The 14311-nt window shown below is 39.0% G+C and overlaps 1 protein-coding gene across 6 annotated transcripts in view; it reads right to left on the reverse strand.

The window, feature by feature from the left end:
- Utrn (utrophin) overlaps positions 1–14311 on the reverse strand; it is a 497313-nt gene that overhangs the window by 276377 nt on the left and 206625 nt on the right. For all 6 annotated transcript variants that reach the window (XM_052751043.1, XM_052751044.1, XM_052751047.1 and 3 more), the window contains 7 exons: positions 11856–12035; positions 10220–10348; positions 9771–9941; positions 7489–7650; positions 6737–6874; positions 1934–2125; positions 740–912 (listed from right to left, as the gene is read on the reverse strand). In XM_052751043.1, the coding sequence (XP_052607003.1) occupies positions 740–912; positions 1934–2125; positions 6737–6874; positions 7489–7650; positions 9771–9941; positions 10220–10348; positions 11856–12035 (1145 nt within the window). The remainder of the gene's footprint in view (positions 1–739; positions 913–1933; positions 2126–6736; positions 6875–7488; positions 7651–9770; positions 9942–10219; positions 10349–11855; positions 12036–14311) is intronic.

The raw sequence follows: 14311 nt of genomic DNA on the forward strand, positions 1-14311 counted from the left end.
CTATTTATTTCACACTGTATTTCCATTTTACCACTTTCCCAGCTATTGGGAAAAAATCTGACCCATTTCTCTTTACTCCCATTTCACAGGTTCAAAGTCTAGTAACAGAAAAGCTCCAAAACATTCTATTAACCAGAAGCTTATAAAGAAGAAGGAAAGAAAGAAAAACTTGGGGTGATATACAGATTCCAATTATCTGAACCTGCCTCTGCTCTCTGTTCTTCATTCACATTAATTATGGCATGTAGGAGAAAGGAACATTAATAAAATCCTTTTTAATTAAAAAAAGAGAGAGAGAGAAACTATCTTTATACTAAAAACTAAAAGTATTCCCATACTATTAAGATATTATGTTACAAATGGTTGTGGTCTATGGTCACATTTCTCTTTAAGGAATGGGGCTCATCTCTATTTATTAAGCAGGTCACATTTTAAAAGACGTGGAAAATGGTTTTCATGATCCTAATGCACAAATGTACTCTTTCAGTGACCCATGCACTTATACTCATGTTAATTTTTTTAAAATATTATTATGTATACAGTTTTCTGCCTGCATGTGTCCCTGCAGACCAGAAGAGGGCACCATATCTCATTACAGGTGGTTGTGAGCCATGATATGGGTGCTGGGAATTGAACTCAGAACCTCTGGGAGAACAGTCAGTGCTCTTAACCGCTGAGCCATCTCTCCAGCCCGTACTCACATTACTTAAAGTTAAATATTCATTTAATTCACACATACCCTTTGTGATCACTGTACATTCTATTCACTCTGTCCCACTTCGCATTCAGCTGAGTAAGCATGTCCCTGATCTGAAGGGCTTCAGGACCAGAGGCTTCAAGGATGACATCTGGCTGCTTCTCATGAACAACTGCAATCTGCTCTCCAAGTTTGTCCAGCTGATCTTTGATATTCTGCAAACATATCATCGTACGAAAGCAGAATCACGTAAAGTAACAAAAACAACAGAATCACAGATAAAGGTTTACATGTGTAACACTCATTTAAAATAACAGTGAGGCTAACTACTGTTGCAACGGGGGAATTTTCTATATATAAATCTATATTCTCCAAAATGTGAGAAATGCCACCATCACAATGGTGGAAGGGAAATGCCCTCCCAGATGTTCTGACTGGCTTCCAGGCAGGATGTAGGAAAGACTTTAGTAATATTCTATGAAGGTAAGGAAAGGCTTAGATCTGGAATTAGAGTTTTAAACACCTAATCACAGTAGCTTAAATGAGAAAATGAGTTATCAAATTCATCAAGCATGTCAGTTCTATCAGAGATTTTATTATGACTTTATATAGAAGTACATTCAAATATATGGGAATGAAACTTTCAAAGAACTGAAAACTTTAACTTGCAATCAATATACAATTCCACACCCAGGCAAGCAGCCAATCTTAAATCAATACGGATGACCTGACACCATTTGGCACAAGTGACAATCGGGCTTGTACCTGATTAAAATAACGTCTCTGCTGTTGCAAATAACTATGCATACATAAAAGTCCAAACTTACGTTTCTTTAAATTGGAAAAAGTAGTTATATCCCACCAGTACATACAGTAAGGCTTCACTACTTATACACATTATCACTAACTTGAAACAGTCAAGGACTTCAGCCATCTTAAATACAACAGCAACTTCCGTCTGAGTGTGGTGGTTCATACCTGTAACCCCAGCTCCCAACAGGCAAAGGGAGGAGGGATGAGAGCATCAAATTAGCCTGGGCCATCCAAGGAGGACCTGTCTTTAAAAATCAAGAGGGGACAAGAAGGAGGGACAGAGGAAGGAAGAGGAGGGAGAGAGGGGAGAAGGAGGGAAGAGGGAGGGAAAGAGGAAGGGAGGGAGGGAGGGAGGGAAGCCTTGCATTTTTTCTATACTTTTTCTATTAACCATGGGTACTGCAACTCAGCACTAACTTTTACCTTTAGAGAGTCCTCCTGGAAAGAGAAGTCTTCATAGACAGTGGTGTTCAGCTCAGGAATATTAAGTGATAATTCAATGTCATCCAGAGTGAGTAAAATTTTATTAATTTCAACCAGATAATCCGCAGGGAGGGCCGATGATGCAATTCCAGAAGACAGTGGAATTGTTTTCCTCTGCTGGATAGGGATTGCCTGTGAAAAAAAAATTCAAAGAAATAATGCAGGCATCTTAAAACCTCCCCAGGAAAGTAACAGCAAACTGGGGGGGGGGGGGAGGGTGGAGATTACAGGACTGTTGTATGGAAGCATTCAAGAATGTAAGAATGTCAACCAAAGTATCAAGAAATAAGGTGACTATGATCCAAATTATGTACATGCATAAAAATGCCATAATGAAACCATTATCATATAAAACTAGTAACTACTAATAAAGACATTATTAAATACAATTTTTCATATTTTAACCATTATTGCGACAGAAGTTCAACAAGCTCTATTTTAGCTTCCATTTGCCATCTGCTGCCATACTTGTATAAGTCAACGTCAACCCATGGCATCTACGTCTATCTAGCGAGCAGGAAGAACAACTACTTCTCTGAGTTGTGAAGAAAACAATTACGTTGTCCATCGTAAGTTCTCCAGGAAATAAACTATTTTGAGATCATTATTACATCCTCCTTCTACAATATCACAATTAGATTAAATACCTGTAGACCACACTACTCAAAACTAAAGCTAAACATGTTTCCCAAGCATACTCAATGGACACAGTGGCACACGCCTATATGTCTCATTCCCTGTGAGGCTGAGAAGAGGGGAGCCCTTGGTTCAAAGCCAGTGAGCACAACATAATGAGACTGGGTTTCAGTGACTGGTGTATTAATTAATTAATCAACACAAGAAATGCCACGAGGGTTTTGACTGAAATGATACCGATGTAACTTTGAGACAGCATTGCTGAGCACAGACACCTGATGGAGGTAGGCTAAAGCATCCTATAGTGCTGGACTCAGGCCTCCTCTGCTATGCTATGAAAATTCTGCATCTTCCACTCAGAATACAGCACTGTCTGAGATGAGGCTGCTTGCTCCTCTTTACTCCTTGATAGCCACAGTTTAATAAAGGTTGTCAACTACTTCTTTTTTTCTTTCTTTTTTGTTTTGTTTTTTGAGATAGGGTTTCTCTGTGTAGCCCTTGCTGTCCTGGAACTTACTCGTGGACCAGGCTGGCCTCGAACTCAGATCTGCCTGTCTCTGCCTCCCAAGATTGCCGATATACTGCTTTCAAATGGCCAGTGTTGGCTGCTGATGAGTTCAGGTAGCTTCCCTGATACATTTTTTTTTTCTTTTGAGAGAGGGTCTCATGGACACCATGCTAGTCTCCATTCTCTATATAGCCAAGGATAACCCTGAATCTCTGATCCTCCTGCCGCCACCTCCTAAGTGCTAATGCCACTAATATGTGCCATCACACCCATTGTACATGGTGCTGAGGCTCGAACCCAGGACTTCATTCACACAGGCAAGCACTCTGCCTACTGAGGCACATCCCCAGCCAAAGCTTTTGCGTCTATGCTTTATTTTTAGAATAGAGTATTCTTCTGTGAATTTCATAATGATAGTAACAATAACAAGTACATGTTTCTTCATTGAAGGATTATAATAATTTTCAAGATCTCTAAATGAAATGAAAATTCCAGGCTGCAAATCAGAGAAGCAGTAGCATGCTGTTGAACTTAAAGATCTGTGTACTCTGCCCTCTCAAATACAATTAGCCTCTGTTCTCATCATTCCTAGAGAGCCATGTTTGAAGCAAGTTTACAGTTTCCCTGAATCTATCAACAGAACTAGTTAGAATTGTTCCTAATAATGATTTTATTATCTTAATGCTCTATGTTTATATCTTATTCTGGAGGCATTTCTAGGTATGCACTCATTCAGTTAAGAAAGAAAATTCTATGTTCTAGCAAATATAAAAGAATGTCGAAGTAATTAATATCTCAAGCTTGGAGCCACTTCTAAATAAAAAGATGATAAATATTTTATAAATACTAAATATACTTGTAAAGCTTTTTTAGATTTCATTTAAAAGAGGCCAACCTGGCAGGGGTGAGGTCCCAAAATTAGGCTTGCTCATCCCTTTTCTCATCTTTAAGGATATAGAAAGCAATCCAATGAATGTATTTGCACATTGTGAACTTACGGACATCCTCCTGCTGCAACTTTCTGGCCATTAACCAGATCTGTTTCTCAAAGACCAATAGCAGCTGAAAGTCCACAAGGGCTTGGTTTTGGGTGGAGGGCTTTTATCTCTGTAGTACTTTTCCTCATTTCACATCACTGGATCTTACCATTCGAAACCACTGAAACACTTTCGCACCTCACTAACAAGTGGCAAGGCCAGGGCTCCTGAGCTGCTTCCTGGGTCACGTAACAGGCGATTATTCTGCAAGGCCACAGTGACCTGAGACTTTATAGTAAGCTGGGCAGATCAATAATAGCATTCTAAAGATCCAGATTTAAGCAAACAAGCAAAAAAGAATTCACATTCCTCAAGACAATCTCATCTACTACTCAGCTTAGGGTTTTTCTGTCGCTTTCTACTCTTTGCAGAAGCTCGGCAGTTCAAAATGTGCTTTTTACTTCCCAAATAGATTTTTCTCTCCGGGTGATCAATCAAAACGCCCTATGCCAAAAAAAAAAAAAAAAAAAAAAAAAAAAAAAAAAAAAAAATGTCCTCGAGATCTGACCTAGACTTTATTTCTGGATAATTTTATTTTTAAAACAGTAGAAGGGGAGAGGACTGTTTAAGGGAGAGATGAGGAGGACTAGGGACTAGGGGACAGGGAGGACTAGGAAGATGGCTCAGTGGGAGTTTGAATCTTTACCCCACATGTGCCTGTAACCCGTAGTGGGGAGAGGAGACAGGAGGATGCCAGGAGCTCACTGGCCAGTCTGCCCAGATGAAACTTTGAACTTCAGATTCAGTGAGGCTCTGTCCCAAAAATAAAAAATAAAAAACAATATAGGAAACTATCTAGTGCTCTCCTCAGGCATCTGCATGCCTCTGCCTTGGCCTCTGCCTCTGCATGCACACTCCCATGCATAGACCACACACCACAGTCACACACAGGCTGCTATGGTACAGAAATACAATGCCACATGCAGAATACTGAAATGAGATGATGTTCCATGGGGTGGCTCACATCCCACAACACAATCCACATAGATCAGAGTTTAACTGAATATCTATGAAGTCTTTCTACTTTGTTGTTATTGACCCATTAAGGCAGAAAAAAAAAACTGAAATGGAACAGAACTACTATTCATCAACTCTCTGAATGAAAGGCAAGTTTTAAAAATCCCAAAAGAAAACTACAGTCATATGTGGCTATACATATGTTAAAATAACTAAAAGACAAAACCCAACAAAATAATATTATTGAATTATAACACAGGGTAATATTTGTATTTTAGAAAGTGTTCATCTATTTCCTATTGTTATATAACTCAAATTTTTCAGAGTGTGTGTGTGTGTGTGTGTGTGTGTGTGTGTGTGTGTGTGTGTGTGTGTGCTTGTGCAGGTATACATGTGGAGGTGCACATATGTCATGGACAGGTGTGGAAGTCAATGTACCACTTTCAGATCGGTCCTCTCATTCCACCATGGCTTTCAGGAATCGCCTTCACATTGTCAGGACTGCATAGTCAGCATCTCTAACAGCTGAATCATCTCACTGACCCCATCTATAACTTCTTTATGTATATGTCTCTGTGTGTGGTGTGCGTGTGTGTCTGAGTGCACCTATGTACGCATGCATGTAGAAGCCCAAGGCTGCATTGGTCAGAAGTCTTCCTCTATCACGGAGGCAGAGTGTCTCATTTGAACCCAGCACTGACTGACATGACTCACTCAGCTAACCGGCTTGCCGAGACAGTTGTCCACAGTCTGCAGCCCAGTGGTTGCGGTTCCTGCTTCATGTGGCGTGATAAACAAGAAAATGGCTGAGAAGGGGACTGAAATCTCTTCCTTCCAGACAGATGGGATAGTTTGTAAGGGGACTGACTAAGTAAGGAAACACGCTGAAGTTCGAAGTGGACGGCAACTCCATTTTGGATCATACGACAAGGCCCATACAGACAGAGGCAGCCAATAGGCAGCAAGCCAAGGCACAGGAATCCACCCAGATTCCAAAGTGATCAAGTAAAATTGATTCCTGAAAGAACAGAGCCCCGGGGAGCATCACTTAAAACCACTCAGAAGATAATCAGGTAAGACAGTGAGCCGCGAATCCTACTCCAGAAAAGATGACATACTACCCCAGGTTCAGGAATTCAGATATTTAAAAACTTCAAATATTGATAGCATGGCCAACGCTCCCAAAAAGAAAACAAAGTAGGAATTCACTTCTGAAGGGAATGGAGACCTTGCAGCTTTCATACATGATCATAAATCCAAAAGAGATGACCAACAATAAGGTTTTAGATTTCTATTTCTTTGAGTAGTGCCCTATCTAAAAATAGAAACATATCTAGTAAAACACACTAGAAAGGAGGGGACTGCTGGGCTCAGGTGTAGCTCAGTGGTACAGAGACTGCCTAGCTAGCATATGCAAAGCACAGGGTTCAATCCCCAACTCTGGAAGAAAAAAAAAAACAGTACGTAATTAAACTTAAAAGGAAAGTGGAAGGAATAACATTATTTCCTAACGGGCTTGCTTGAAAGTGTCTTTATTCTATCGCTGGCCTGGATGGCACAAATGGGGTAAATTATTTCTTTGCTGCAGAGACCATCCTATCATACCTTCATTTTGTTGTAACGTGTATGCAGAAGTAACAACTGCAAACGGATCTTCTCTTTTTTACTGTCCTCCATCGGTTCATGTAACAAGTGTTCCCCTCTTCGGAGAACATCCTCAATCTGGGTTCTCTCCTCATCCATCTGAACGTTTAAAGAAAAAGAAAATGTACTCAAGACAAAAGTGCACAGACAGACTTCATACTCTCCAGTGCTCAGTGTGAGAACTAAGGTGTGAGACAGACAGAGTGGGGGTTAAGCTATATCAGCCTGGATGATCCAACTACTTGGGATTTTCTTCAAATCCTTTATATTTGAAAATAAAATATCCCAAGCCAGTTTATCACACCTTAGCTAATGATTACTTTTAGTCAGAAAGTATAGGGTGTATATGAGTCACTGGGATTCTTTTATCATCATCAACATCATCATCATCATCATCATTTTGTTTGTTTGAGAGTAAGAGTTCATGAAGTCCAGGCTAGCCTCATACTTGCTACATAGCTAAAGAAGACCTTGAATTCCCATTCCTCCCGCATCTACCTCCCAAGTGCTGGGATTAGAGGAGTGTGCCACCACGCCGGGTTGTATGTGAACTTCAAGCGTTACAAGAGTCACTTGACGGCTTTGACAATGACCGTCATAAATCACATCTGGATTTTTTCAGTTACATGTATCAGGTCAAGCAAGTAAATCCACATTGTTAAAAGAGAAAAGGAAAAAAAAAAGAAGAAGAGTAGGGTTTAAAAACAGCCCACCTTTTCCTCATCATTACTGGAGTCCAAGTGTTTATCCACAACTTTCAACATGTTTTCTATGTCATTTTCTAATCTTTCCAAGTCAGAGAAAGACCTGGCACCTTCAACAGTTCCAGCGGGGCCAAAGCATTGGTAGGATGAAGGATCCTGGCCAATCAGCATCTAGGAAAGAGAAGAGGCCAATGGAGTGAACTGTTGACTTGCTTTTCCAAACTCATCCTGAAAGGCAGGGGGGTGGTGGGGGGGGGGGGGGGGGGGAGGACGGGATAGACAGTAGGAACCAGCACTTATTTGACATGACTTTAATGTCATTCATCATAGAAGAAGGATTTTTGGCAATCTGGGCTTCTTAGAATTACTCATTTTTCAACCTTGGATCAGGGATATGAGGTGTGAGTTGACTATGGGTTGACTGTGGTTGCTGGGATTACAGTATGGCAGATGCCAAGGTGAACAGCCTGCAGGAAATAGGGCCATGATCCAAGCCATCCCTGCCACAGGCATGAAAGGAATGATGGTCTGCCCTCACCCAGTGCAAGGACACCCTAGAGAATGCCTCCCTTACATGTTCACCAGAAGAATTCCCTTTGATATTTTGATACTCAAACTTCCAAGAAGATTAATATTTCCAAATGCCACATTTTCAAGTCTATACAGAAAAACTTCATATTCAGGAAAATGAAAGTTAGAATAGTAATTTTAATAAAAATAAATGAAGAAAAGTAATATCCAGGGACGGGCAAGTATGAGGAAAGCAACACTCTCATATCCTGAGTACAGAGGCTCAAACTGCAGACCTTCTATCAGCCCATGCTGAAAGCCTTGGGAACAGCCCTTGTACAATAGCTGCAGTTCAATGAATTCTAAACTCTGATGCCAGCAGATACAAATAAGATAACTAACGAACACAACATTCCCAAGGGCCCACAACACTCATAAGATCAACTTAAGGAATTATAACAGACCATAGATTGTTACCATGAAAATCCATTTCAAGGGAGCATGTACAAAATGCTATAAAAATTTTATATGTTAGCATCATGTACCTACCAATGAGTAAAAATAGTTATGCGATAGAAATTGTTTATAAAGGTCAGTTGGGGGACAATGCTAACTTTCTTTCTCTGTTCCTTCTCTTACCCTACTCCTCTGGAATCGTTCCTAATGTCAAAAAAATATTCCCATGAATCTATTAAAAAAAAAATCAAATGGCCTCCAGTTCAGACAGTGAGGAGGAAGGCCAAGAATAAAGGAGATAAAAGCTAAAGCAGGGTCTTGCTGTGTTGTTTTCAGTTGTGAATAATTATATTCCTGAGCACGGAAAGAAAATTTATTTGGCCCACTATACCAGATATTTTAAATTAAAGCAAGGTTAGATAATACCTATTTCCTACACACATATAAAACCAAACAGGCTTTTCTCTGTGTTATTTCAATGTATAACTGTCAAGAGGTTGAATTGAATAGATTTTTAAAGTGCCATCACATGGGCACAGTTGAGATCCTGAAACACTCAGCATCCTGTGATTCCTCAGGATGGGCATCTAAGGTTCACCATATTCTCCCTCGGCACCATCAAAATGTTTTCAAGTTTTCCATTTCACATTCCTGAGGCTCCTACTCTGTGCCAGGCCTTAAGAACTCTCCAGTAAAACGTTTCTCCGCCTCTCCTCTTAAAATAAGGATGAAAAGGGAAAGAATGGGAAAGATACACAGGGAGCTGAAGAAATAATAACATAGCGGTATAAGCGCCTTTCTTTTGTAAAGAAAGTTGTTATTCATTTTTGACCCTCATTTTAATTGATATGGCTTTTTTTGAATTAGTAAATACAGGAAGCACATCTCTCCATGAACTATAAACTGAGTTACTTATAACATTTAAATCTGTCAACATATAAACACTCTCTCTCTCTCTCTCTCTCTCTCTCTCTCTCACACACACACACACACACACACACACACACACACACACACACACACACACACACGAAAAGGATGAGTTCAAGATCAGGGATTGATCATCATATCGAACCTGGGAACTGACTTCATTATTTCTCTCCTATTCCTATCCCAACCGTCAGCTGACTCTGAAACCTGTTCTGAGTTATTTGCTCAATAATACTCTTATATTAATAATCACACATAAATAACACCAACTGCTGTGCCAAAAAGCTATTAAAATTCATTTTACTTTAAAACTTAATAGGTTGGCACAAAATGATCTACCATTTAGACGTATACCCATGGGGAAAATGGTATTCTATAAAAATTCCAGGACTCACCTGGGCACTGTTGATGTGCTGGGACACCTTCTCAAAGTTTCTGTTCAGCTCAGCTAATTTTGGTTCTACAAGTTCCCTGCTGGCACTTCCACGTGCGTTCATCAAGATGATGGCTTGTTCGCGAACATTCTCAACCTGGAGGTTGACATCATCCAGCTCAGACAGTAAGCGCTGATGGCATAAAAAACAAATAAATAAATCATTACAAGGGAAAAGTCAAAACGAATATGGGTGTGATGCTTACTACGATTAAAGGTATTTGAAATAAACATCTGGGATTGTTAGGAAGACATTTCAGCATCATCAACCAGAGGAAGAACTGGTCACAGAAAATCCATGGGCGACCTCAGTTTCTCCAAATGTTAAAAAGTAAACTGCATGAGAACCCCCCACAGCACAAGAGAACAGACTACAGCATATTATCCCACGTGACTCTTGAGGTTGACTACCTTCACGATTTCCTCCTGTTTACTCGCTGGTTTTTTTTCAATCTCATCCAGTAGAGCTTCGGCTTGATAAAGCCAGGTACTGATGTGAGCAACATGCCCATCAAATATCTCCAGCTGATTCTGATGGTTCTACAAAGGAACAAAATAATGTTGACACAACTAAATGAAATATTAGGATGATGATCTTAGGAGAGATTTTAAAGGCCATCAAAGAGCACAATGTGTGTCCCATAATCATAAACAACAAAGAACAATAGTGTTTGCTACATACTTTTACTTAGTTGGCTTGTTTCTGGTTTGGGATTTTTAAAGAGAGGGGTTAATACTTTACAGTTCTGGGGTTCGAACATAGGGCCTCATGCACTACATGACTGAATATATCCCCAGCCTTCTTTTTAATTTTTATTTTGAGACAAGGTCTCACTAAGTTGTCTAGACTATCCTTGAATTTATTCTGTATACAGACTTTCAACTTGTGATCCTCCTGCCTCAACCATCCAAGTACCTGATATTACAAGCCTGGGCCACCAGATCCGACTTTTTTGAAAGGGAACGGGGTAGTGTTTTTTTTTGAGACATGGCTTTCCTATGTAGGTTGACCTTGAATGCTAGATAGTCCCATCTTGGTCCCTAAAGTGCTGGGATTACAGGTGTGCATCTCCATGGCCAGCTTTAGTGATGCACTTTTCTCTACATTGATGTGTGGTGATGTATCATATTACATAATTTACCTAAAGTTTTATGGAATAGGTCATGGACTGGGACACAAACCTCTGGCCGATCAAGACCTAAGCACATAACCTTCCCTGCCCTACATATCCTAACTGATTTGAAAAAATATTCAACAGATGATTTATTCTTTTATCTATTTCTACCCATTACTAGGGAATCATGTAAGTTAAAGTCCTATAAGCTATGTCAGAATAAAATAATAATTTGTAAATGATAACTCTCACTTCAGAGACTGGGGCTGCCATATTGGTAGAAAAGAACCAACAAACACTATGAAAATGCAATGGTCATAATGATCATAATCATAAAAATATTTTTAAATGGGATAATTAACATATTTCTATAGAATACCACTACATTTTTAAGTCATTTAATCATCATAAAATCATACAAGGTAGAAATTATAATAATGCCAACTTCATAGATGAGAAAAAGAAAAAATAGAGTTTTTAAGTAACTACACTGAAGTAAAAGTCAAGAATTTTATAGGCATCATCATTTGTTATAATCTTTGCTCTGAGCTAGTGAACGACTAAGACATTGCAATACTGTATACAATGTATATACAATATATGCATGTATGTGCATATACATAGTGTATATTATTATAATAACTAAGTACTATATGATATAATTAAAATAAAAGTATATTTACTAAAATATTAAATAATACAGCACCTATGTTTAGCATGAATATTTTACTTTCATAGAAGTATTGTAAATTCTTCCGTGTGATACCTTTTCAATAGAAAAATAAAATACATACAAATAAAGTTAATTCACAAGCAAAGGAAAACAAAACCAGGACACACAGGAAACAGATCTGGAAATCTGATAATTCAGATCTGCACTAAACATAATCAGGAAGAGAAGACATCACCACTGATGTGTTCAGGCAACATACCAGCAAGGTGTTACACCAGTCCTCGGTCCAGGTGCGGACTCGGCTCCACCCAGCATTGAGTGTACAGAGATTCTCTTCTAGAACTGACTCGCTGCCCGAGACCAGGTGCTGAAGGGCAGCACTACTCTCAGTAATGGTGTTTAAGTCAGCCTTTCTCTTTTCCAGATCCTTCAGAATATTCTAGGAAAAAAAAAAACTCACTTAAGTTTCACTCCAGGATGGGAACTCGCACGTGAATGGAATTTTACCAGGAAAGTGCACATGCATAGAAATGCACATGTATAGAAATGCACATGTATAGAAATGCAATGTGGTGAAAAATGCAAAATCTCCTGAAAGCAGCATACAGAAGCACCTCCTGGCATTGCTTCTTTTAAAAACTGTTGCTCCTTATTTCAAGAATTAATTTTAAGCTTTATATTTATTTATATCTGTGTGTGTGTGTGTGTGCGCGTGCGCGCGCGCTCACGCATGTGTTCCCTTGAGGCCAGAGGTGTCAGATCTTCTGGACCTGGAGTTACAGGCAGATGTTGGATCCTGAGAATGAAATACTGATTCTCTGCTAAGAGTAGCAAGAGCTCTTAAGCACTGAGCCCTCTCTCCAGCCCAGTGGTACACGTTCTTAAATCAACATTTAAAGCAATCATTTCAAGGAATTCAAGTCCTTATGTGAACATCGTTTAAAAACTCACATTTCGGGAAAGATACAAATCACAAATCTAAAACTGAATCAAGGTTTAAACACTGTCCTGGTCATGACACTTTTAAAATGCACACAGATATTTCCTGCACTCACTCTCCTCCAGCAAAGTGAGTGGAAAAGAACTTCAGACATGCTGTGTGTACTTCAGAATTGCTGTACTCCTTCAGTGGTTATGTCTTGACTGGCTAGAACTGGCTGAAAGAACCATAAGAAACAACTACAGATAAGTAATTAAGTTTAAATAATATATCCATGATCCTAGTGGGTTTTATGATAAAGAAAACTGAAAATAAAATTTAATGTATGGGATAAAATTCCCACTTAAGTTCACTAATAAAAATGCCACTTAAACTTTAATTTTAAATATTGCACATAATATTTAAGTGAAGAAACTAAAAATGTTATAAGATAAATGCGTTCCTTAAATCTGAAAACATATCATTGAAAAGGCGGTGGTTATGTTTCATACCAATGTTCCTCCCACTCCACTGACAAGAATGTGCTGTGTGGTTTGTATATTCCAACCTCACCATTTCAAATTTGTAAGACGATTAAGTGAAAATTCACAAGAGGCAAGCTCACCATTATATAGAGTCTATCTTTAAAAATGATATTTTACAAAAAATGAAACTTGTAAGACCAGAAAGGATCAAATATTAATACAGACAACTCAACATCACCCATTATATATACATATGTACATATATGCAATTAGTAAAAAAAAAAAAAAGAAAGAAAGAAATGTTCACATTCACATGGTAATAAAATAAAATAATATATAATAAGTATACAGGTATATATGCAAAATGTTTATAAAGGAAAAAAATCAAACATATGGCAAAGAAAGATTTAGGGGGTGAGGAAAATTGAAACATAACATTCTAATGAGGATTTAAGCCTTTCATGGTGGTTCATGCTGGTAGGATATGCTGAAGGCACAGAGGCAGGAGGATCTCCAAGGTGAGGCCAGCCTGGGCTACACTTGGGGCTCAGCAGGGAAAGGCAATTGCTGTGCAAGTCTGGAAACCCAAGTTCAATCCCTGGAAACCTCGTGAAGGTGGAAAGAGAAAACCAAACTCTGGAAGTTACTTTCTGACAAATGTTTGTTTAATTTTGAAAAGATTTAACAAGGCAGGCAGAATACTTGCATGGCATCTCTCCAGCTGTGCGTGACACACACACAAGCCAAAACATAAAGTCTCATCTAACAAATCTATAAATTGGGACTAAATCAACACAAAATTTCTTCTGCAAATTTGGGGACCATTCCTATAAAAGCACATCAACCACAGAGTCATAAAGACAAGGACCCTTTTGTGAGATAAAATAGACACCGAAATGAGAGCGCTCAACAGCTTTGGAACTGGAGGAGGGGATCGGGTCGGAACTGTACAACAGAACACAGCAAGAGTCTGTCAACTCCACGTTAGACTGGAGGAAACGAACTCATAGCTCGATAAACGATGCCGGCACCATCGGTTAGTTATCTGAGAAGACGTTCAGAGCCTTTCTCTTGATACACAACAACTTAAACTCTAGAAGGATTAAAGCATTAAAGGTTGAAAGGATGAGACTACAAAGGATCGTGAAGGAACTACAGAACCTCAGAGCAGAGCCAGCAGTTGTGAAACTTAAGACAACAGCAACGAGAATCCGATTATTCCTTTCCTTAAAAAAATACTCAAGTGTTTATTTAAGAAAATTAAAGGTCAGAAAGTCAACTCTAATGGCAAAGAAAGGGATTTTTTTTCTA

Source organism: Peromyscus californicus, unplaced genomic scaffold, assembly GCF_007827085.1.
Source record: "Peromyscus californicus insignis strain IS unplaced genomic scaffold, ASM782708v3 Scaffold_22__1_contigs__length_63687245, whole genome shotgun sequence".
Lineage (NCBI taxonomy): Eukaryota > Metazoa > Chordata > Mammalia > Rodentia > Cricetidae > Peromyscus > Peromyscus californicus.